This window comes from Haliotis rubra, unplaced genomic scaffold (assembly GCF_003918875.1).
Source record: "Haliotis rubra isolate DU_JTF1 unplaced genomic scaffold, ASM391887v1 Scf282, whole genome shotgun sequence".
Classification (NCBI taxonomy): Eukaryota; Metazoa; Mollusca; class Gastropoda; order Lepetellida; family Haliotidae; genus Haliotis; species Haliotis rubra.
The window spans coordinates 999,912-1,023,050 of NW_025766914.1; the positions used below are offsets into that span (position 1 = coordinate 999,912).

At 37.5% G+C, this 23,139-nt stretch overlaps 1 protein-coding gene across 1 annotated transcript in view; it reads right to left on the reverse strand.

Annotated features, from left to right (window-relative positions):
* Window positions 1-301: 301 nt before the first annotated feature.
* LOC124281334 (uncharacterized protein F13E9.13, mitochondrial-like) overlaps window positions 302-23,139 on the reverse strand; it is a 32,767-nt gene continuing 9,929 nt past the window's right edge. The window contains exons 4-6 of the mRNA XM_046717369.1: window positions 20,688-20,838; window positions 14,241-14,368; window positions 302-982 (exon numbers count right to left, since the gene is read on the reverse strand). Coding sequence (XP_046573325.1) covers window positions 762-982; window positions 14,241-14,368; window positions 20,688-20,838 — 500 coding nt within the window. The 3' untranslated portion in view covers window positions 302-761. The remainder of the gene's footprint in view (window positions 983-14,240; window positions 14,369-20,687; window positions 20,839-23,139) is intronic.

Genomic DNA, 23,139 nt, shown 5'->3' on the forward strand with positions numbered 1-23,139 from the left:
TTTCAATTTGAAAGAAATTGTTTGTTTCTAGTGGTCACCCTACTGAAATAATGTTTCAAAGCCAGACACACTCACTCACATACTCACCCATATACCAACCCACAAATCCACTCACTCACCATTGTAACCTGTCCCCATCTTAGATGAGATAAAAAATATTAAATATGGACCTACCAAACTAAAAAGTTGGAAAAATTACCAGCACTATTTTTCAAACTGCCCACTGCTCACAGATTCAGTAGAAACAATTGTACATACCCTATGTTGAAATGTAACGCCAAACATACCAGCTACGTAAATAAAGCTCAAAATAGCAATATATTAAACTAATTTCGTGAAGAATACAAAATAAAATTTGTCTTCTTTTCACCAAATTGCCAACCATGGTTATAAAAACAAATGTCTTTTAACCAACAAAAAATAAAAATCTTGCCTTGTGACAAACTGCAGCCATGTTCACCTGAATCCCTCAGAAGTGAGGGTTTATACATGGTGCACATGAATGATAACAGAAACAAGATCTAGATCAGTGACATTATTTTCGTAAGATCTTCATGACAGATGAATGCTACGTCACTAAAAAATGTGATTAACTTTCTACTTCTAACAGCTCCTGACAAAAGCATCTACAGCACCACCTGTAGACACACTAATGGGCCCACTGATAATGACTAGAGGCACGTTCCCCACACGCAATCCCTCAAGATCCCGCAAGACCATTCCTCTGTAGGTGCAATCCATATACATGGTTGGAATTGTATTCAAATAATCATGGTAGCCTGGAGTAACTTGTTTTCACGAACAGCTTTCACTTGCTCCATGAATTTTTTTAATCGGTCCTGATCAATTTCATTTGCCCAGTGTCCGTCTCGTTTGAAGTGGGAGCCAACAATTAGCCCATGAGCTGACTTATACTGTGATATGTTGGCGGTTGTCACTCCTGAACCCACCAGCACAGGAACGTTGACAGCATTCAACACACCTGCAATATAAACCATATACTATACCGATCAGCACACCTGGAGTATAAACTATGTACATACACAGATCAACACACCTGGAGTATAAACCATATTATATACCGATCAGCACACCTGGAGTATAAACCATATTATATACCGATCAGCACACCTGGAGTATAAACTATATACATATACAGATCAGCACACCTGGAGTATAAACTATATACATACACAGATCAGCACACCTGAAGTATAAACTATATACATACACAGATCAACACACCTGCAATATAAACCATATACTATATACAGATCAGCACACCTGGAGTATAAACTATATACATATACAGATCAACACACCTGGAGTATAAACTATATACATATACAGATCAACACACCTGGAGTATAAACTATATACATATACAGATCAACACACCTGGAGTATAAACTATATACATACACAGATCAACACACCTGAGTATAAACTATATACATACAGATCAACACACCTGAGTATAAACTATATACATACATATACAGATCAACATCAACACACCTGGAGTATAAACTATATACATACACAGATCAACACACCTGGAGTATAAACTATATACATACACAGATCAACACACCTGGAGTATAAACTATATACATATACAGATCAACACACCTGGAGTATAAACTATATACATATACAGATCAACACACCTGGAGTATAAACTATGCAAAGGTCAAAACATCTGGAATTATAAACTATACACTGTACAAAGCTCGACACACCTGAAATATACACTATACACAGATCAACACACGTGGAATATAAACTGTACACTAAACACAGCTCAACACACCTGGAATATAAACTATACATTGTATACAGATCAACACACCTGGAATATAAACTGTACACTAAACACCGCTCAACACACCTGGAATATAAACTATACACTGTACAAAGCTCAACACACCTGGAATATAAACTATACACTGTACAAAGCTCAACACACCTGGAATATAAACTATATGCTATATACAGATCAACACACCTGGAATATAAACTGTACACTAAACACCGCTCAACACACCTGGAATATAAACTATACGCTATATACATATCAACACACCTGGAATATAAACTATACCCTGTATACAGATCAACACACATGGAACATAAACTATACGCTGTACAAAGCTCAACACACCTGGAATATAAACTATACGCTATATACATATCAACACACCTGGAATATAAACTATACGCTGTATACAGATCAACACACCTGGAATATTAACTGTACACTAAACACAGCTCAACACACCTGGAATATAAACTATACGTTGTATACAGATCAACACATCTGGAATATAAACTATACGCTGTATACAGATCAACACACCTGGAATATAAACTATATGCTGTATACAGATCAACACATCTGGAATATAAACTATACGTTGTATACAGATCAACACATCTGGAATATAAACTATACGTTGTATACAGATCAACACATCTGGAATATAAACTATACGCTGTATACAGATCAACACATCTGGAATATAAACTATACTACCCATCAAAAGTTTAGACTCACTGAAAGCACTCACTATATGTTATGTATATGTATGTGGTTACATCGAAGATGAATTTCTCCACCAACTTGGGGGAACCAACTGAAAACCTTATGCAGATGAATTGCACAAGGATGATGCTTCAAATTGAGAAAGGCATGAGCAAATGTCGTGCATGTGAACAGATTCGTTTTGGTGTAAAGTTTTGTTAAGAATTCGCCAATTTTCACAGATTTTAATCATTTACTGAACTCATGACAATAATCTTTTCAATGTTACGAATATGTTTTACAATACACCAGTTCATAACTAAACAGTACCTTTAAACAGTATGGAATATTTTGCAAAAAGCTAGTTTAGAACAGTGGACAAGTAAGTGGCTACATTTACACTAGTGAGTCTAAACTTTTGATGGGTAGTATATATGCTCTATACAGATCAACACACCTGGAATATAAACTATACGCTGTATACAGATCAACACATCTGGAATATAAACAATATGCTGTATACAGATCAACACACCTGGAATATAAACTATATGCTGTATACAGATCAACACATCTGGAATATAAACTATACGTTGTATACAGATCAACACATCTGGAATATAAACTATATGCTGTATATATATCAACTCACCTGGAATATAAACTATACGCTGTATACAGATCAACACATCTGGAATATAAACTATACGCTGTATACAGATCAACACATCTGGAATATAAACTATATGCTATATACATATCAACACACCTGGAATATAAACTATACGCTGTATACAGATCAACACACCTGGAATATATAAACTATACGCTGTATACAGATCAACACACCTGGAATATAAACTATACGTTGTATACAGATCAACACACCTGGAATATAAACTATATGCTGTATTAATATTAACACACCTGGAATATAAACTATATGCTGTATACAGATCAACACACCTGGAATATAAACTATACGCTGTATACATATCAACACATCTGGAATATAAACTATACGCTGTATACAGATCAACACACCTGGAATATAAACTATATGCTGTATACAGATCAACACACCTGGAATATAAACTATATACATATACAGATCAACACACCTGGAATATATAAACTATATGCTATATACAGATCAACACACCTGGAATATAAACTATACGCTATATACAGATCAACACATCTGGAATATAAACTATACGCTGTATACATATCAACACATCTGGAATATAAACTATACGCTGTATACATATCAACACACTTGGAATATAAACTATACGCTGTATACATATCAACACACCTGGAATATAAACTATACGCTGTATACAGATCAACACACCTGGAATATAAACTATACGCTGTATACAGATCAACACATCTGGAATATAAACTGTACACTAAACACAGCTCAACACACCTGGAATATAAACTATATGCTGTATACAGCTCAACACACCTGGAATATAAACTGTACGCTGTATACATATCAACACACCTGGAATACAAACTATACGCTGTACAAAGCTCAACACCTGGAATATAAACTATACGCTGTATACATATCAACACACCTGGAATATAAACTGTACGCTGTATACAGATCAACACACCTGGAATATAAACTGTACATTATGTACATATAAATGTAAATGGAATACAAACTATAAACTGTACAAAGCTCAACACACCTGGAATATAAACTATACGCTGTATACATATCAACACACCTGGAATATAAACTGTACACTAAACACAGCTCAACACACCTGGAATATAAACTGTACATTATGTACATATAAATGTAAATGGAATACAAACTATAAACTGTACAAAGCTCAACACATCTGGAATATAAACTATATGCTGTATACATATCAACACACTTGGAATATAAACTGTACACTAAACACAGCTCAACACACCTGGAATATAAACTATATGCTGTACAAAGCTCAACACACCTGGAATATAAACTTTACGCTGTATACATATCAACACACTTGGAATATAAACTATACGCTGTATACATATCAACACACCTGGAATATAAACTATACGCTGTATACAGATCAACACACCTGGAATATAAACTATACGCTGTATACAGATCAACACATCTGGAATATAAACTATACGCTGTATACATATCAACACACCTGGAATACAAACTATATGCTGTACAAAGCTCAACACACCTGGAATATAAACTATATGCTGTATACAGCTCAACACACCTGGAATATAAACTGTACGCTGTATACATATCAACACACCTGGAATACAAACTATACGCTGTACAAAGCTCAACACCTGGAATATAAACTATATGCTGTATACAGCTCAACACACCTGGAATATAAACTGTACGCTGTATACATATCAACACACCTGGAATATAAACTATACGCTGTACAAAGCTCAACACCTGGAATATAAACTATATGCTGTATACATATCAACACACCTGGAATATAAACTGTACACTAAACACAGCTCAACACACCTGGAAAATAAACTGTACATTATGTACATATAAATGTAAATGGAATACAAACTATAAACCGTACAAAGCTCAACACATCTGGAATATAAACTATATGCTGTATACATATCAACACACCTGGAATATAAACTGTACACTAAACACAGCTCAACACACCTGGAATATAAACTGTACATTATGTACATATAAATGTAAATGGAATACAAACTATAAACTGTACAAAGCTCAACACACCTGGAATATAAACTATACGTTGTATACAGATCAACACACCTGGAATATAAACTATACGCTGTATACAGATCAACACACCTGGAATATAAACTATATGCTGTATACAGATCAACACATCTGGAATATAAACTATATGCTGTATACATATCAACACACCTGGAATACAAACTATAAACTGTACAAAGCTCAACACACCTGGAATATAAACTATACGTTGTATACAGATCAACACACCTGGAATATAAACTATACGCTGTATACAGATCAACACACCTGGAATATAAACTATATGCTGTATACAGATCAACACACCTGGAATATAAACTATACGCTGTACAAAGCTCAACACACCTGGAATATAAACTGTACATTATGTACATATAAATGTAAATGGAATACAAACTATAAACTGTACAAAGCTCAACACATCTGGAATATAAACTATACACTAAACATAGGTCAACACACCAGGAATAAATACAAATACACTATACACTGAAATATTAACAATACACTACACACCTAGAATGCAAGCAATGCACAATGAACAATGCACCTGGAATATAAACAATACACTTTGACTATTAACAAAGTACTATACACTTGGAATATTAGAATACACTTTACACCTGGAATAACACTAAATCCCAGACCAGTCAATGCATCTAGAATACTGCCAAAAGCAGCAGTAAATTATTATCAGAAAGCGATGTTTTTGACAAAGATCACATAAAATCACCATGTTCTACAATCAACATTTTTTACATAGTATTACTTCTAGAAACTTCATCAACGTAATTCTATCTGTTAATCTAACAGTGCCGCATGACTGTGATACAATTAAGATCTACTTAGATTCAATATCTCACAGCAGGGTAATTAGGGAGAAGCGTTCCTGTAACCCAGATACTGACGATAATGGCAACATGCAGTTATTTCCGGACACTGATTCTGCCGCCATCAAAGCCAGCGATAACGGTCAGTTAGACAGTCAGTGAACCACTCACACAGTCACTGAACTCACTCACTTATCCATTTTCAAGTGCCCTGAGCATTCCAAATAATTCAACGCTTGAGGAAAGATATTTAACGCAATTCACGTCAGAGAACATAAGTGTTTGAATGTAATGACTTTCTGATATCGTACATCTACAAGTTATTGACACAGCAAGAGTAGCTCACACGAACTGAACCAAGAACCTTTCATCGTCATTGTCTTAGACTGACTGACTGACTGAGTTTAGTTTTACGCCGCTTTTAGCAATATTCCAGCAATATCACGGCGGGGGACACCAGAAATGGGCTTAACACATTGTGCCCCATTGTCTTAGATGCAGAACAATGGTGAAATAAGGTTTAAAATTAAACAATAATTACCAAAGTTGTTGTCTGATAAACATATTGGAGAATTTCGGAAAAACATTCTGAATCCTTGGTGGAAAGGTTTTTCATTTCAGGTAAAAAAGAATATACGAAATTGGCATCTCTGAAACACATCAAAGAAGACAGCAATTTTATTCTTATTAAATTTTTATCTATCATTCCAAGAAAGTCACTGACACACAGAGAGAGCCAGACAATAGGAATTTTACTGAAATCAGATTTAAAGCATCACTGACGCAGACCCTTGAAGATCCAGGTTAGGATTGGTCTTTAGCAACCCATTCTTGTCGTAAGAGGCGACTAACGGGATTGGGTGGACAGGCTCGCTGACCAGGTTGACACATGTCATCGTATCCCAACTGTGTGTTCATCACTGGATTGTCTGGTCCAGACTCGATTATTTACAGCTGGAATGTTGCTAAGAGTGGCGTTAAACAACACACAAACAAAGCATCACTGATGCAGTCTGAAATACTGAACATGTATATGCTGTAATAACTATGATGCTTATTGTGAATAGAAACATTAACCGAACATGTGGACTGTGAAAAACTTGCAAAATGTGCTAGATTAAACCTGAATGCTGCAATCACACACAGGGAAAGAAGTGAGGTTTCCTGCCTTGTGTATGCAGGGGAGCTGTGGGGCAACAAAATACTATTTCCTGCACAACTGATTATGGACAATTACAATAAAGAATAATTCTGTTGAAATTCTGAAGATTGTATGGTATAATGACAGCCGGGTACAGATTAATGGCCGTGATGAACTAGAAGAAGGGTACTCGCAAGAATGATAAAATAACCAGCATCATTTGTGATGTTTCAGAAAATGTCGAAAATGCTAAAAAGAATGAAAATGAAACCGACAACATGCAATTAGACAATCTGACATTAAGCTGTAGCTAGGCTCAGCTAAAGAGTACTTTATGTTTCTGCTCAATGTGCATTGAAACATCTGGTGAAAAAGAAAATAACAAAATTGTTCAAACAACATAATTCTCCGAAAATGCTAGAAACAAAGTCACTACATATTTAAGTTCGCCTTAAGTGCCCCATAATATATGACACAAAATGGACAAGAAGAACGACTTTGTAAGCCTTCAGGGCGTAATTATCCTAGGCTGCAAAAGTGCTCTAGGTATTGTTGTTGCTGTTGTTGTTGTTGTTGTTTAATGCTGAATTATTGCTGCTGTTGGGATGTTCAAATATGACTGGCATTTCTTAATATTTGCGTCTTGATGCTGTTGTTGTTGTTGTTCTTCTTCTTCTTCTCCTTCTTCCTCTTGTGGAATTCAACAAATTTGGAGCTGTATGATGGGTCTATAAATAATCACATTGGAACCAGAAGAACCAGAAGAATCACTTTCTGAAGAAAGAAAATTGATGAACTTCTAAATACAGGAAGCTTGGATCAATTGATCGAGGTTTGATGGTCACGAACAATATAGTGTATCACTCATAGAGAAGAAATATTGGAGACTGATTTGTCTCAAAAGTCTATTTCTATTAGATAATGTTTTAGGTCAGACAAACTTCTTATTTAAAGAATTTCAATAGGTAAACATGCAGAAGGACAATATAGATCATAGAGACTGATCATCAAAGGAATATCCGTGATTATTGATAAATATTAAAGACTGACTGACTGACTAAGTTTGGCTTGACGCCACTTTTAGCAATATTCCAGCAACATCACGGCGGGGGACACCAGAAATGGGCTTTACACATTGTACCCATGTGGGGATTCGAACCCGGGTCTTCGGCGTGACGAACCAACGCTTTAACCATTCGGCTACCCCACCGCCCCATTGGAACCAGACAATCCAGTGATGCTGACAAGCACCGTTTCCTGGGGATCTATATTCCTACTTAGCTCTAGGTGCTCGATACACAGACCACAGCTAACAATTTGGGACATTTCAATGGAGAATGGAAAATAGATAAGACCAGAAAACTGAAACTAAGCAAATTACAGAAATAAAATGAGAATTTAGGCACAAGCTAATCTAAATTTTTTAATTGTAACAATAAAGCTAAGTAATGTATTCGTAATGAAATACGATGCAAATAATTCTAAAAATAATCTGTTTTGCTATGAGTCACTTCATGCAGGAACAATACATGTGTTGTTTTCAAAAAACAAACACACATAATCAAGTACACTTTTAATTGTTGCATATGAGGTACATACAAGCAGTTTCATAAATGCATAGAAACATCAATCTGGATACGCAGTTTGCATTACTACAAAGCATTGCTCATCATCTCTTCATCTCTTTACATTCAAATGTATATAAATGTAAATGCATAAGTTATATCCAATCTGGTTGATAATTTTGGAAGTAATGACTATTTGTAATTCAGCTAATATGGCAACAGATGGCAATTACATTAATATATTCATGTTCATATGCCAATACTTTTTATATGAAATTCCGAAGTAATAGGTTGATCTACAGCCACTAGTATTCCACCACTGGAGAATAACTAATACATATACATAACTATATAAGCTGACAAAATTAATTATCAAAGAGCTGAAATAACTGTGCATGAGTTCATACGTATATGAACCGTTATCGAACGAGGGTCACACAGTATAAACCTTGGAACCTGCAACACTTCTTTATTTTCTGCCTGATCGATTTCCTTTAAAACATGCACCGTATAATTAAAGTATGTCCCAAAACATATTTTGATATTTTTGTGAAAATCTAGTACTAAATTACATGAATAAAATAGATTTTGCAATTTCATTTCCATTTTAATTAGTTACCCTACATTTTTAATAATAATAATAATAATAGTCCAATTTATATTGCGCATTTATCCATGCATATTGTATGCTCAAAGCCTGATATATTACCCCTGGTCAACGAGTACAGGACACTCCCTGTGGAGAATACAACCGGTCGCCTGTCAGGCGATCAAGGTTCAAATTCAGACTACCATCGTATCATACCAGGTACCCATTTACTGCTGGGTGGACAGAGTCACATTTCGAACTAAGTCACTTAGCCAAGGTGACACCACAAGTCTCTCAACTCATGATTCGTTGTGGGGCAGGACTGATGTCCTAGAAACTCTCAGGAGTCAAGCTGCCAAACATGGCCACCCATCCAAGGACTCACCGCACCAAACGTTGCTTAACTTTAACTGATTTGTGATCGGAGCTCTATGCACAGGACCATACACCACCACCACTACATTTTTAAAACATTTACTATACACTGAGATTTAGACTGACTGACTGAGTTTGGTTTTACGCCGCTTTTAGCAATATTCCAGCAACATCACGGCAGGGGACACCAGAAATGGGCTTCACACATTGTATCCATGTGGGGATTCGAACCCGGGTCTTCGGCGTGACGAGCCAACGCTTTAACCACTAGGCTACCCCACCGCCCCTCATTGAGACTATCATCTAGTCTCGGAAATATTTATAGAAAAAAAAATGTTCCTAAAAAATAATCCAAAATATAATGAAACCATGCGATCTCCCTGTAACCCCCATTCCTGAATAACACCCTGGAGTATTTCACATCCTGAATACTCTGTGACATCTATGCACAACAAAACCGTACTGATATGGACAAAGTTATGCTTATGAACCTAAAGAATTTTCTGGATTTCATCTTCTTTTACTCCATATATATTCTTTATGTTTATCAAATGGCAACTTCTAAAATGCCAATCAAGCATCTAAATTTATGCTTGTTTGTTTAATTTTTTAACACTGCACACAGCAATATTCCAGCTATATGGCACCGTTCTGTGAATAATAGAGTTTGGACTACACAATCCAGTGATGAACAGCATGAGCATTGATCTATGCAATTATGAAACAGTGATATGTGTCAACCAAGTCAGCGTGCCTGACCACCCAATCCCGTAAGTCGCCTCTTTCGACAAGCATGGGTTACTGAAGATCAATTCTAAACTGAATCTTCACAAGTCTGATTTGGGAGGAAGGTCTATAGGGATTTGAGTGAGTGAATAAGTATAGTTTTACACCACTTTTAGCCATATTCTGGCAATATGACAAAAGAAACACTAGATAAGGACTACACACATGGTCCCCACTGAGGGAATCAAACCACAGCCTTAGGCAGGACAACTGAATACTTTAACCACTTGGCTACCCATCAACCAGAGTAGAAGTATGTTCATGGTTTTGTTTATCAAGTGAAGAAAGAAGAACACATCCAGTGGTACTTAAGGACTAGAGTAGGGCTGGGACGGGTAGGAATAAATGGAATCGAGTACCCGCATGTGCTTACCCGAATCGGAATCGAGTACCCGGAAATGTAAGGAATACGGCGTTTCTGTCAACTGTCTGAATATTCAATCACGGGTTGACAGAGATTATTATAGAAACTTGAAAGGATGGCAATAAGACATTAAAACAGATCTTAGGTTATTTAATTTACGTCTATTTAACCAATATAAAGACTATCAGCATTACGTACATTCCTTGTTAAAACACAGAACTTTTCGTTCCCGCCGCTCATGCGTAGATAAATTACAGTCGTTAATAATAACCTTCATTAATTGGACAATACCAATTATGTAAATGGGTGTTACGTCAATTATGAAAGAGACAAGTTATTATCTGCCCTTGTCATTACAGAGTTCTCTCCCTTTCCGGGTACTCGATTCCTAGAAATAGGACTCGATTCCAGGTGTACCCAACCCGGACTCAAGTACCCGAGTACCCGTCCCAGCCCTAGACTAGAGAATAATGAGAGAAGGGGTTTTGGTAATGATGCGGGTGAAACTATGTTCTTTGTTGGTTATTTGCTTGTTGATTAACTCTGCAGTCAGCAATGTTCCATCTATATGAAAGTTGTCCAAGATATTTTTATGGATTAAACTTCTTTTTTATTTCCCTCACAACGTTTCCGGGACCATTCCAGGTCCCTTCATCAGGTGAACTGCCAGTTGAGACTATGATGTCGTCACTATGACATATGTCCCGAATGGAATGGTCCCGAAACGTTGTGAGGGAAATAAAAAAGAAGTTTAATCTATAAAAACATCTTGGACATCTACATACAACTTCTAAATGCCACTAAAATGTAATTTTCTGAATAAAATTGATATTTTATACTTATCCTGACTCATGACTCAGGAGAGAGTGAGGAGCATGGGAGACAGGTGGCGCCGTTTCCCGCCAAAGCCTGAGAAGGGAGATGACTCCTGGTAAGTGATTTTACGTCCGCTTTTTTGAAGGGAGCTTCAAAAGGGGATTCAAGTGTTCCACTAGCATTCGGAAGGAAAGGGAGACAAGCAATAAGCATGAGTCAGGATAAGGAAAAATAGACATTATATGAAAGTTGTCTGTAAATAACTGAATCCAGTGATTAACATAATGAACATAGATGTACCCAATTGGAATACACTGACATACATTAACCTAGACAGTAAACCTGGGCCTAGATTTTCGAAGCTCTCTTAGCGCTAAGATAGTCGTAAGTGCCATACATTAACATTAACTTACGACTATCTTAGCACTAAGAGAACTTCGAAAATATAGGCCCTGACTGTCTGATCCTATCGCTTCTTCCACCTTGCACAGTTCGTTAAAAGAGAGCACTTCAACACTTGACCTACCTACGTGCCAAGTTTGGTGAAGAAATATCATTTTACAATCTGCTGCAGAAAGGACTACAACTGCCATCTTAAGTTTAAGTTGTTGCTATGGAAACTGAAACAACATAGAGTTTAAAAACCCCAAACTATCAAAAGGCACCAGTTCACCACTACACCTTTAATTTGGCCAAATAAAGAAGAAATAAACAGTTTTCAAGATTTGCTCCAAAAACAACATGTTGCACAGCTGGATGGATGCACATATCGACAGAGTCCATTTTATCACCCCCCGAACACGCATTGCAGAAGATAAAATGCGCACACCTCAAATAAAAAATATTTCATAAACAATTTATCTATTGATAACCCCAACATTTTCACGAGAACACATTTCTTTCACATAAAACAAATGTTAAAAGTAAATGTTCTCTCAGTATCTATCATCAATAATTCGGAGATAATCTTAAAATGAAACAAATTCCCTCGCTTATTTCAAATGTTTTAGTATCAAACTATAATCTAACAGACCAATGTTTCACTAAACCACAAACACCCTAATTTTGACATCCAAGGTGGGAAAAGTCTTGCAGCAATACAACATCAACAATACCCAGCAAATTTCTTCTTCAATATTTCACTGCTGGCTTTGAAGACCAACGCTGAGACAACTATTATGTTTCAAAAACACTGTCTTGAATTCCTCCTTGATTTTTCTTCCTAAGGCCAGACCAATTTTATTTCTTGTTTTATGGACTTTTTGTCCTCAGAAAACATAAAGGCAGGAGGGAAAAAATATAAAAATAAAAATCACCAGCCAAAGTGATATTACTTTAAAATACTAAAAGTGTTTTACTTTTGGCAATATATGAAGTGTATATGGGGCAAAAAACAATAAAATCTTATATTTTTTTGAAGTTTACATTCTTGGCAAATAAAAACATTAGGATTTTATTTTTTAAGCGGGGAAAATTACTTAATATTTATTTTCTTATTCTTGAAATAATATGACCGGCGGATCCGTAAAACAAGAAATAAAATTGATCTGTCCTAATACTTGAAACTGAAAAAATCTTTCCACAAATTTTATAATTCTACAGCAGAAACATAGACAAAGATATATGAGGAAAGATTTATATTGGGTTACAGGTGAGTTCTTTTCAGGATTTTTTCAAAAATCAATATTGTCTTCACTATTAATAATGCTTCTGGCAATGATCATGCATATGAAAAAGAAAGTAATGTGAAGAGGAAAAATATCCCAACAACTTAAACATTTTCATGCACATTAAAACTGGGTGAAAATGAAAAAGAACCATATTTTTCACTTAGGGTAGACAACAACTTCAGAAGTTGATAAATTGCATACAAAATCATTGCAGTCATACAGTTAGTGGGTGGGTGGGTGCGTGAGTTTTATTCCACACTCAGCAATATTCCAGCTATATGGCGGCAGTCTGTAAATAATCAAGTTTGGACCAGACAATCCAGTGATCAACAGCATGAGCATTGATCTATGCAATTGGGATAAAATGGCATGTGTCAACCCAGTCAGCGAGCCTGACCACCCGATCCCGTTAGTCGCCTCTTACGACAATCATGGGTTACTGAAGATTAATTCTGATCTTCACGGGTGCAGTCCTACAGTGACATGCATGCATGTGTATGTGTATCTGCTTGTATTTAACTAGGTCAATGTGACAAGCAGACATGAAGTGTTTATTTCATCTCCTTAATGCTGATTACCAGGCAAGGAAACAACAACTACCATCTTTTAACATTTTTTGGTACTACGCAACCAGGATCAAACCCCTGCACGCTGCTGTCCAGACAGGTACTCCTTCCACTAGACCCTGTCAGCCATCTCTTCTCATGGATCTCAACAATGAAAATATGTCTATTTTGCAACATGACAAACGTGACTGCAAGTATAATCTTGACAAATATTGACCTACGACCAACAATATTAAATATGTGCGTATCCCACCTGCTACTTCCTGAGTGCTGGCAGCCATTCCTGTAGCGCCGCCTGTAACCACGACGCCATCGCTAAGGAAGAACTCTGCTGCCTTGGCCGTCTCTACAATGCTGACATCTTCGGTGATAGTGTGGGCACTGTAACGGTCAACACACAGAGTAGTCAGAAGCTTTCAACCATATAACAGTCCTATCACAGTGGGTTGTACATCATTGATACTTGACTGATAAACTAGTGGTCGATAGCATGAACAAATATCCATGTTTTCAGAATACAATGACACAATCAGGTCACACACTGTAACATGCTTCAGATCCCTGTTGGAGTCGACTAAATCAGACCAATATTATGACAGAGGGGTCGATTCTTGCCGGGTATCCAAAAGGAACATTAAGCACTGTGAAAAATCCTACATGAGACAAACAGACCACTGAGACAATAGCTACACCACTACAGAATATTAAGCTAATGGCAACAATTGAAGAGAAGAAACATTTGAGGACAATTTCTAGGCATTTTGCACTGATATGTTTAAGTAGTTGTTTGGTTCTGTCATAAGACTCAGTGCCATAGGCAACAATTGAAGAGAAGAAACATTTGAACTGACCGTAAATTTCTATTTCTATAGAACTGATACTGCAGGCTTATTTAGCACTGATACTCAAGGCCTATTTAGAACTGATACCCAAGGCCTATTTAGAACTGATACCCAAGGCCTATTTAGAACTGATACCCAAGGCCTATTTAGAACTGATATCCAAGGCCTATTCACTGGCCTATTTAGAACTGATACCCAAGGCCTATTTAGAACTGATACCCTAGGCCTATTTAGAACTGATACTCAAGGCCTATTTAGAACTGATACTCAAGGCCTATTTAGAACTGATACTCAAGGCCTATTTAGAACTGATACCAAGGCCTATTTAGAACTGATACTCCAAGGCCTATTTAGAACTGATACTCAAGGCCTATTTAGAACTGATACCAAGGCCTATTTAGAACTGATACCCAAGGCCTATTTAGAACTGATACCCAAGGCCTATTTTGATACTCAACTGATACTCAAGGCCTATTTAGAACTGATACTCAAGGCCTATTTAGAACTGATACCCAAGGCCTATTTAGAACTGATACCCAAGGCCTATTTAGAACTGATACCCAAGGCCTATTTAGAACTGATACTCAAGGCCTATTTAGAACTGATACTCAAGGCCTATATTTAGAACTGATACCAAAGGCCTATTTAGAACTGATACTCAAGGCCTATTTAGAACTGATACCCAAGGCCAATACTCAAAGGCCTATTTAGAACTGACTGATATTTAGAACCCAAGGCCTATTTAGAACTGACTCAAGGCCTATTTAGAACTGACTGACACCCAAGGCCTATTTAGAACTGATAGGCCTATTTAGAACTGATACCCAAGGCCTATTTAGATACTGATACCCAAGGCCTATTTAGAACTGATACTCAAGATTTAGAACTGATACCAAGGCCTATTTAAGAACTGATACCAAGGCCTATTTAGAACTGATACCAAGGCCTGTTTTAGAACTGATACTCAAGGCCTATTTAGAACTGATACTCAAGGCCTATTTAGAACTGATACCCAAGGCCTATTTAGAACTGATACTCAAGGCCTATTTAGAACTGATACCAAGGCCTATTTAGAACTGATACCCAAGGCCTATTTAGAACTGATACTCAAGGCCTATTTAGAACTGATACCCAAGGCCTATTTAGAACTGATACCCTAGGCCTATTTAGAACTGATACTCAAGGCCTATTTAGAACTGATACTCAAGGCCTATTTAGAACTGATACCCAAGGCCTATTTAGAACTGATACCCAAGGCCTATTTAGAACTGATACTCAAGGCCTATTTAGAACTGATACTCAAGGCCTATTTAGAACTGATACTCAAGGCCTATTTAGAACTGATACCCAAGGCCTATTTAGAACTGATACCCAAGGCCTATTTAGAACTGATACTCAAGGCCTATTTAGAACTGATACTCAAGGCCTATTTAGAACTGATACCCAAGGCCTATTTAGAACTGATACCCAAGGCCTATTTAGAACTGATACTTCAAGGCCTATTTAGAACTGATACCCAAGGCCTATTTAGAACTGATACCCAAGGCCTATTTAGAACTGATACTCAAGGCCTTTAGGCCTGATACCCAAGGCCTATTTAGAACTGATACTCAAGGCCTATTTAGAACTGATACTCAAGGCCTATTTAGAACTGATACCCAAGGCCTATTTAGAACTGATACCCAAGGCCTATTTAGAACTGATACTCAAGGCCTATTTAGAACTGATACTCAAGGCCTATTTAGAACTGATACCCAAGGCCTATTTAGAACTGATACCCAAGGCCTATTTAGAACTGATACCCAAGGCCTATTTAGAACTGATACTCAAGGCCTATTTAGAACTGATACCCAAGGCCTATTTAGAACTGATACCCTAGGCCTATTTAGAACTGATACCCAAGGCCTATTTAGAACTGATACTCAAGGCCTATTTAGAACTGATACCCAAGGCCTATTTAGAACTGATACAAGGCCTATTTAGAACTGCAGGCCTATTTAGAACTGATACTCAAGGCCTATTTAGAACTGATACTGATAAGGCCTCATTTAGAACCGATATTTAGAACTGATAGGCCTATTTAGAACTGATACCCAAGGCCTATTTAGAACTGATACCCAAGGCCTATTTAGAACTGATACTCAAGGCCTATTTAGAACTGATACCCAAGGCCTATTTAGAACTGATACCTATTTAGAAGGCCTATTTAGAACTGATACTCAAGGCCTATTTAGAACTGATACTCAAGGCCTATTTAGAACTGATACCCAAGGCCTATTTAGAACTGATACTCAAGGCCTATTTAGAACTGATACTCAAGGCCTATTTAGAACTGATACTCAAGGCCTATTTAGAACTGATACTCACGGCCTATTCAGAACTGATACCCAAGGCCTATTTAGCACTGATACTCAAGGCCTATTTAAAACTGATACTCAAGGCCTATTTAGAACTGATACCCAAGGCCTATTTAGAACTGTTTAGCACTGATACTCAAGGCCTATTTGGAACTGATACTCAAGGCCTATTTAGAACCGATACTCAAGGCCTATTTAGAACTGATACTCAAGGCCTATTTAGAACTGATACCCAAGGCCTATTTAGAACTGTTTAGCACTGATACTCAAGGCCTATTTAGAACTAATACCCTAGGCCTATTTAGAACTGATACTCAAGGCCTATTTAGAACTGAAGGCCTATTTAGAACTGATACTCAAGGCCTATTTAGAACTGTTAAGCACTGATACTCAAGGCCTATTTGGAACTGATACCCTAGGCCTATTTAGAACTGATACTCAAGGCTTATTTAGAACTGATACCTAAGGCCTATTTAGAACTGATACTCAAGGCCTATTTAGAACTGATACCCAAGGCTTGTTCAAGTGGTCGAGTGGTAGTGAGTGAGGGCGGTGGGCAAGTGAGTGAGTGTGTATGGTTTTATGCTGAGTTTAGCAATATTCCAGCAATATCACGGCGGTGGACACCAGAAATGGGCTTCACACATTGTACCCATGTGGGAATCGAACCCATACCTGCAGTGTGACAAGTGAACGCTTTAACCACTGGGCTACCCCACCACCGCAGGAAGGAAGAGAGAGATCACTGAGGGGATCAGAATGGGCTGAACACACTGTACCCAGGAAGAGAATCAAACCCAGAATGCGGGTGTGGTGAGCAAACACTTTAACCACAAGGCTACCCCACCTTCCCTACTGTACAGAATTAACTTCATTTCCTCCGGCAGCAAACCGAACCCTGGAATATATAAGGAGTTATCAAATCTTCATGACAACCAACCTCCTCCTTACATATGAAATGACACACTGCTCATAAAATTATTCGCCAATGTTTGAGAAAATATCTTGACATTGCGATCTGACATTATGTCTTTGAGACTGATTCATTATAGATGGTTGGAAAATTGGATTTTCTTTATCTGTTATTTTCGATAACTTCCACCAAAATTTGCCTTGATGGGCGACTGATGAAATATATGCAAAGTTAATAGACACAGGGGGCTCATATTCCATAGCTCCTTCACATGATTTCTGAGTGAACTCTTGTTAAGACACATGGCAACTACAAATGGGCACTTCAAGGGATGATTGGCATGTAAAAGCTTTCCTGAATAACAGCCTGGCTGATGGACAAGGGTTAGACTGGTCACCTTCCGCCCATCTTACACATTAGCCTCGGAATTTAATTATAATGTCACCATAGAGAGGGTTCATCACTTCTGCTTCTGTCCAAATGGTTAATATGAGATATAAAACTCTTGAATTATCGTGTACCAAAGCGCTACAATTATCATCATTATTCTTTCAATGAGACCCCGTGAAGGTCCGGGTTAGAATATTGGCCTTCAGCAACCCCTGCTTGTCATAAGAGGCAACTAACTGGATTGGGTGGTCAGGCTCGCTGACTTGGTTGACACATGTCATCAGTTCCCAATTGTGCAGATCGATGCCCATGCTGTTGATCACTGGATTGTCTGGTCCAGACTTTATTATTTACAGACTGCTGGCATATAGCTGGAATATTGCTGAGTGCTGCATAAAACTCGTTCAATGAGTGACTGAGTGAGTGAGATGGTTTGATGCACTTTTAGCAATATTCGAGCAATATCACGGGGGGGGTGGGGGGCAGGCACCAGAAATGGGCTTTACACATTGTACCAATGTGGGGGATCAAACAAGGGTCTTTGGCGTGATGAGCGAACACTTTAACCACTAGGCTAGCCCACCGCCCCTATTATTCTGTTATACAGATTCAGCAAAAGTCGCAACTGAAATAACATGACCTCGAAAAATACTGGTAAAATAATCCTTTCCAATACATTTCTTTCCAATCTTGCAAGCTATATCATTGGGTACTTTCTAGTTGAATTAGTGTAAACAGTTGATTGCTATTTTTAGCTTAATTGACAAGACAAATATACACAGTGATCTCTGTCTCTGCATAAAAAACAATGCCTAGCAAGACAGAAAATATAGCTGAAAAGCTAAATCATCATGTCTAGTGATGGTTGATAGCAAATCTGAGATGTTGGCTTTCTCCTGTTCTTTTACGCTGCAGTTTTTACTGAGCATAAAATCTCTTCTACTGTTCTGAATTTAAGCCGAAAACAAGATGTCAGCATCTAGTATTGTTTAGAATGACATAGCAGAACAAACACTGGAAACAAAATATGTGGGTATTTTTAAGAAAGTCTGGCAGAGATAAGAATCTGGTAATAAATGTATTATGACCTAAAGGTATGGAAAAGAAAACACTACCAACATTAAATACTGTGAAACACTGAATGTGATCAGGGCATCGAATCTTACTCGTACATTCAAAGTCAAACCAACAATGTCCAGCAAGTTCCAAACAGTTTCCATAGCAGCAAATCATGTTCCTAACAACCCATTGTATTATGTAACAATAAAATAAATAAATAAAACATGCTTTTCACTTTTGGACAACCTTTACATATTTAGCAATCTTTAAAAAAAATCTAATTTTAAAATTCATTGCATTTTCTAATTGTAAGTATGCAAGATTTTAATTCTTTCTGGTCATCCTTCCATTTACTTTTTAGAAATGCTATAACTGACTATAACGTATATGCACTTTGTATGTATGTGGACTATATATAAGAGGTAATGTATTTAAATCAACACTATTCACTGTACACTTAAAATTCTTTCAGTTGGAAAACATGAAACTGCTGTAATGGAAATTGTAACATAAAAAAGGTAATTAAAAAAATTGTAAAAATTATTTTACAATATTTTTAAAATGAGACACATTTCTTAGTTTGATGGGGAAACAATCCCTAAAATGTTTAACCACAGTTTATCCAGTTGAACACAGGCTCTCTATACTGACAGAATGTCAGACATATTTTATCTTTCAGCTACATACAACACATACAGATAACGGAACTTTTTCAGTCCCATTTACTAGAAATGTGAACAGTAATTCTGACACTGATATCTATTCTTGACATCTGATATTTACAATACTGCTGGAAATCTGCCTACACTCGAACAATGCTCAGTAACTAAACACCTCACTTCAGCAAAACATTTCTGCATTAGACAAAGAAGCACAACTCTCACACCAGGCAAAATACAGTTTAATCACAAAAACGTTTTGCTGCCTGGTATTTTTCAGAAGCCATTCTTCAGGAACTGATTGTTTTCAATTTTTTCAGCTTTAACAAGAACGTCTTTTAATGTCTTCTACATTAGTAATTTACCATCTGGATAAGTTATCGAGACATACTTTCAAGTTATCAAGTCAGCAATAAAACATTTCAGGAGAAAATTTATCTACTATTATCACGTGTTACGGAAAAAGATGGCAGATTTTACCTATGTTTCTTCTTGATGTCTGTGAACACGAGGACATTGTCAGCATCGATATGTTTACGATAACGTAGAACTTCACCAGCACAAGCGTTCATCAGGCCCTCGTCAGCGATGAGCGAGAAAACGAAACCCTCGGCTCTCACAAACTGCAACTCTGTGAAAGTTTAAAGGGGATGAATACAGTACAATGATCCGTATGACTCACAGAATATTTTAAAAAATGAGTGAATTGTGGCAGACAGTAACATTGTAGCTATTTTAGGGTGAGTGAGTGAGTGAGCTTTATGCCTCTTTTAGCAATATTCTAGCAATATCACAACGGACACCAGAAATGGGTTTCACATATTGTACCCATGTGGGGAATCAAACCCGGGTCTTCGGCGTGACGAGCGATCACTTTAAACATTAGGCTACCCAACCGCCCCACATTAAAGTGAGTGAGTCAAGTTTAATTCCGCTTTTAACAGTATTCCAGCTACATCACAGCAGGTCAGGCTAGTGGAGGAAAACTATAAGATACACAGCTCTCAAATATTTACCAATCTCACAAGCATGGGTATGGTGCAGACGAACCATAAACCATAAACATAGTAAACCCGGATTCAAAGTAACAACCAGTTTCTGGGTGAGGTGAGGTGAGGTGAAATTGGGTTTAACGTCGCTCATATGATGACGTGCATGTGTGTGTATGTGTATGTGCGGCTGCTTGTACTAGCCCAGACTGAAGCTGGTTTTATAGTGCTAGCCCACTGAGATACCATGCCGCAGTGAAGCATGAATACCCCACTCAGACACATTATACTGACTCCGAGCCGACCAGTCCTTGTTGTACCCATGAATGCCGAGAGCAAGGCAGGGACCAACAAGTACCATATTTTAACGTCTTTTGGTATGACGTGGCCGGGGAAACAGTTTCTGGGATGCTGATGAGTGGCAACACAATGAGCTGTGGTGACTTATACAATATCCTAACATAAATATGGGATACCTTGTAGAATTTCTTATTTTACTTTTTTTAAAGCAATATTCCAGCTATATGGCAGCAGTCTGTAAACAATCAAGTCTGGACCAGACAATCCAGTGATCAAATGCATGAACATTGATCTACTCAATTGGGATATGATGACATGTTTCAACCAAGTCAGCGAGCCTGACCACCTGATCCCGTTAGTTGCCTCTTATGACAAGCATGGGTTACTGAAGGTTCATTCTAACCCGGATCATCATGGGCATATCACTAAGTGAGTGAGTTAAGTATCATATTTCAGATATATCTTGGCATGTAGCCTAATGTGGTAGGAGAGATGAAAGTGATGTACATTGTATATTTTGTGGAAACCAGACACATGCAGGGGTTAAATCAATGTATCCAAGGTTAACACATCAGTATCATGGTGGAGGTCAAGGGAATCAGGTTCTACTACACTAAATGTACATCAGTTGCTCCCTGAGTGAGTATCGTATGTAAACTTCAGTAGTGATGGAAGCATGTGGCTGCTGATTGGATGATATTGAGCCTGACCACCCAATCCCCTTAAGTCACCTGTTACAATAAGCATGGGTTGATGAAGACTGACCCCCAGGTATACAAGCGAGTCCGTTATTCCGCACGTCCGGTAATTCTGCGCAGCTGCAATAGCGTACTTCCGTATCGAAGGTAAACATCATCTGCTACCACATTTACGCTTGGAATGGGGACATTTCTACAAGGGACTGGCTTTTAGTCACTAAAGGTAAGTGAATAACAGTAATTGACAGATAAATTGACAGTTTTATGAAAATTTGTTTTCTTCAGACTTTTATACCTTTTTCTTCATTATTCATAATTGGATTTAATATGAAACACTCTTCCTTACATTGATGAAGTGATTTTGTAAAATAATCTGGCCCTAATACGCTTCCATACTTCAGATCTCCAGCTGGATGTTATGCGCATCAGTTGCTGCGCAGAATAACCGGACAGCAAGCGATGTCGTCAACGCAGGTAAGGTCAACCGTATGGCATAATGCAACGTTGGAATCTTATAGTCGTCAATAAAACTTATATTTCTAGGTAAATATGGTTCATACCAGCATGTTTAGTCAGGTAAACCACCAAAATATGAGACGTTAGGTGCCGTGTTGCGATCTATGTGCTTAGGTGCACGGAATTACCGGACAGCATTGTATCACTAAGTGAGTGAGTTGAGTATCACATATAAGATATATTTTGGCATGTTGACTAATATCGTACGAGAGATGAAAGTGATTCAGATTGTATACTTTGTGAAACCCACACACATCTGTGTGTTAAATCTGTATGTCCAAGGTCACAAATCAGTATCGTGCTGGAAGTCAAGGGAATCAGGTAATCCAATCAACGGCCAAGTCAAGGGAGACAACTCTTCCCAGCAAAGCATTGGAGCCTCCAGCAACTCAGCTGAATGTGACTGCCAATAAAATATATAATTTAATG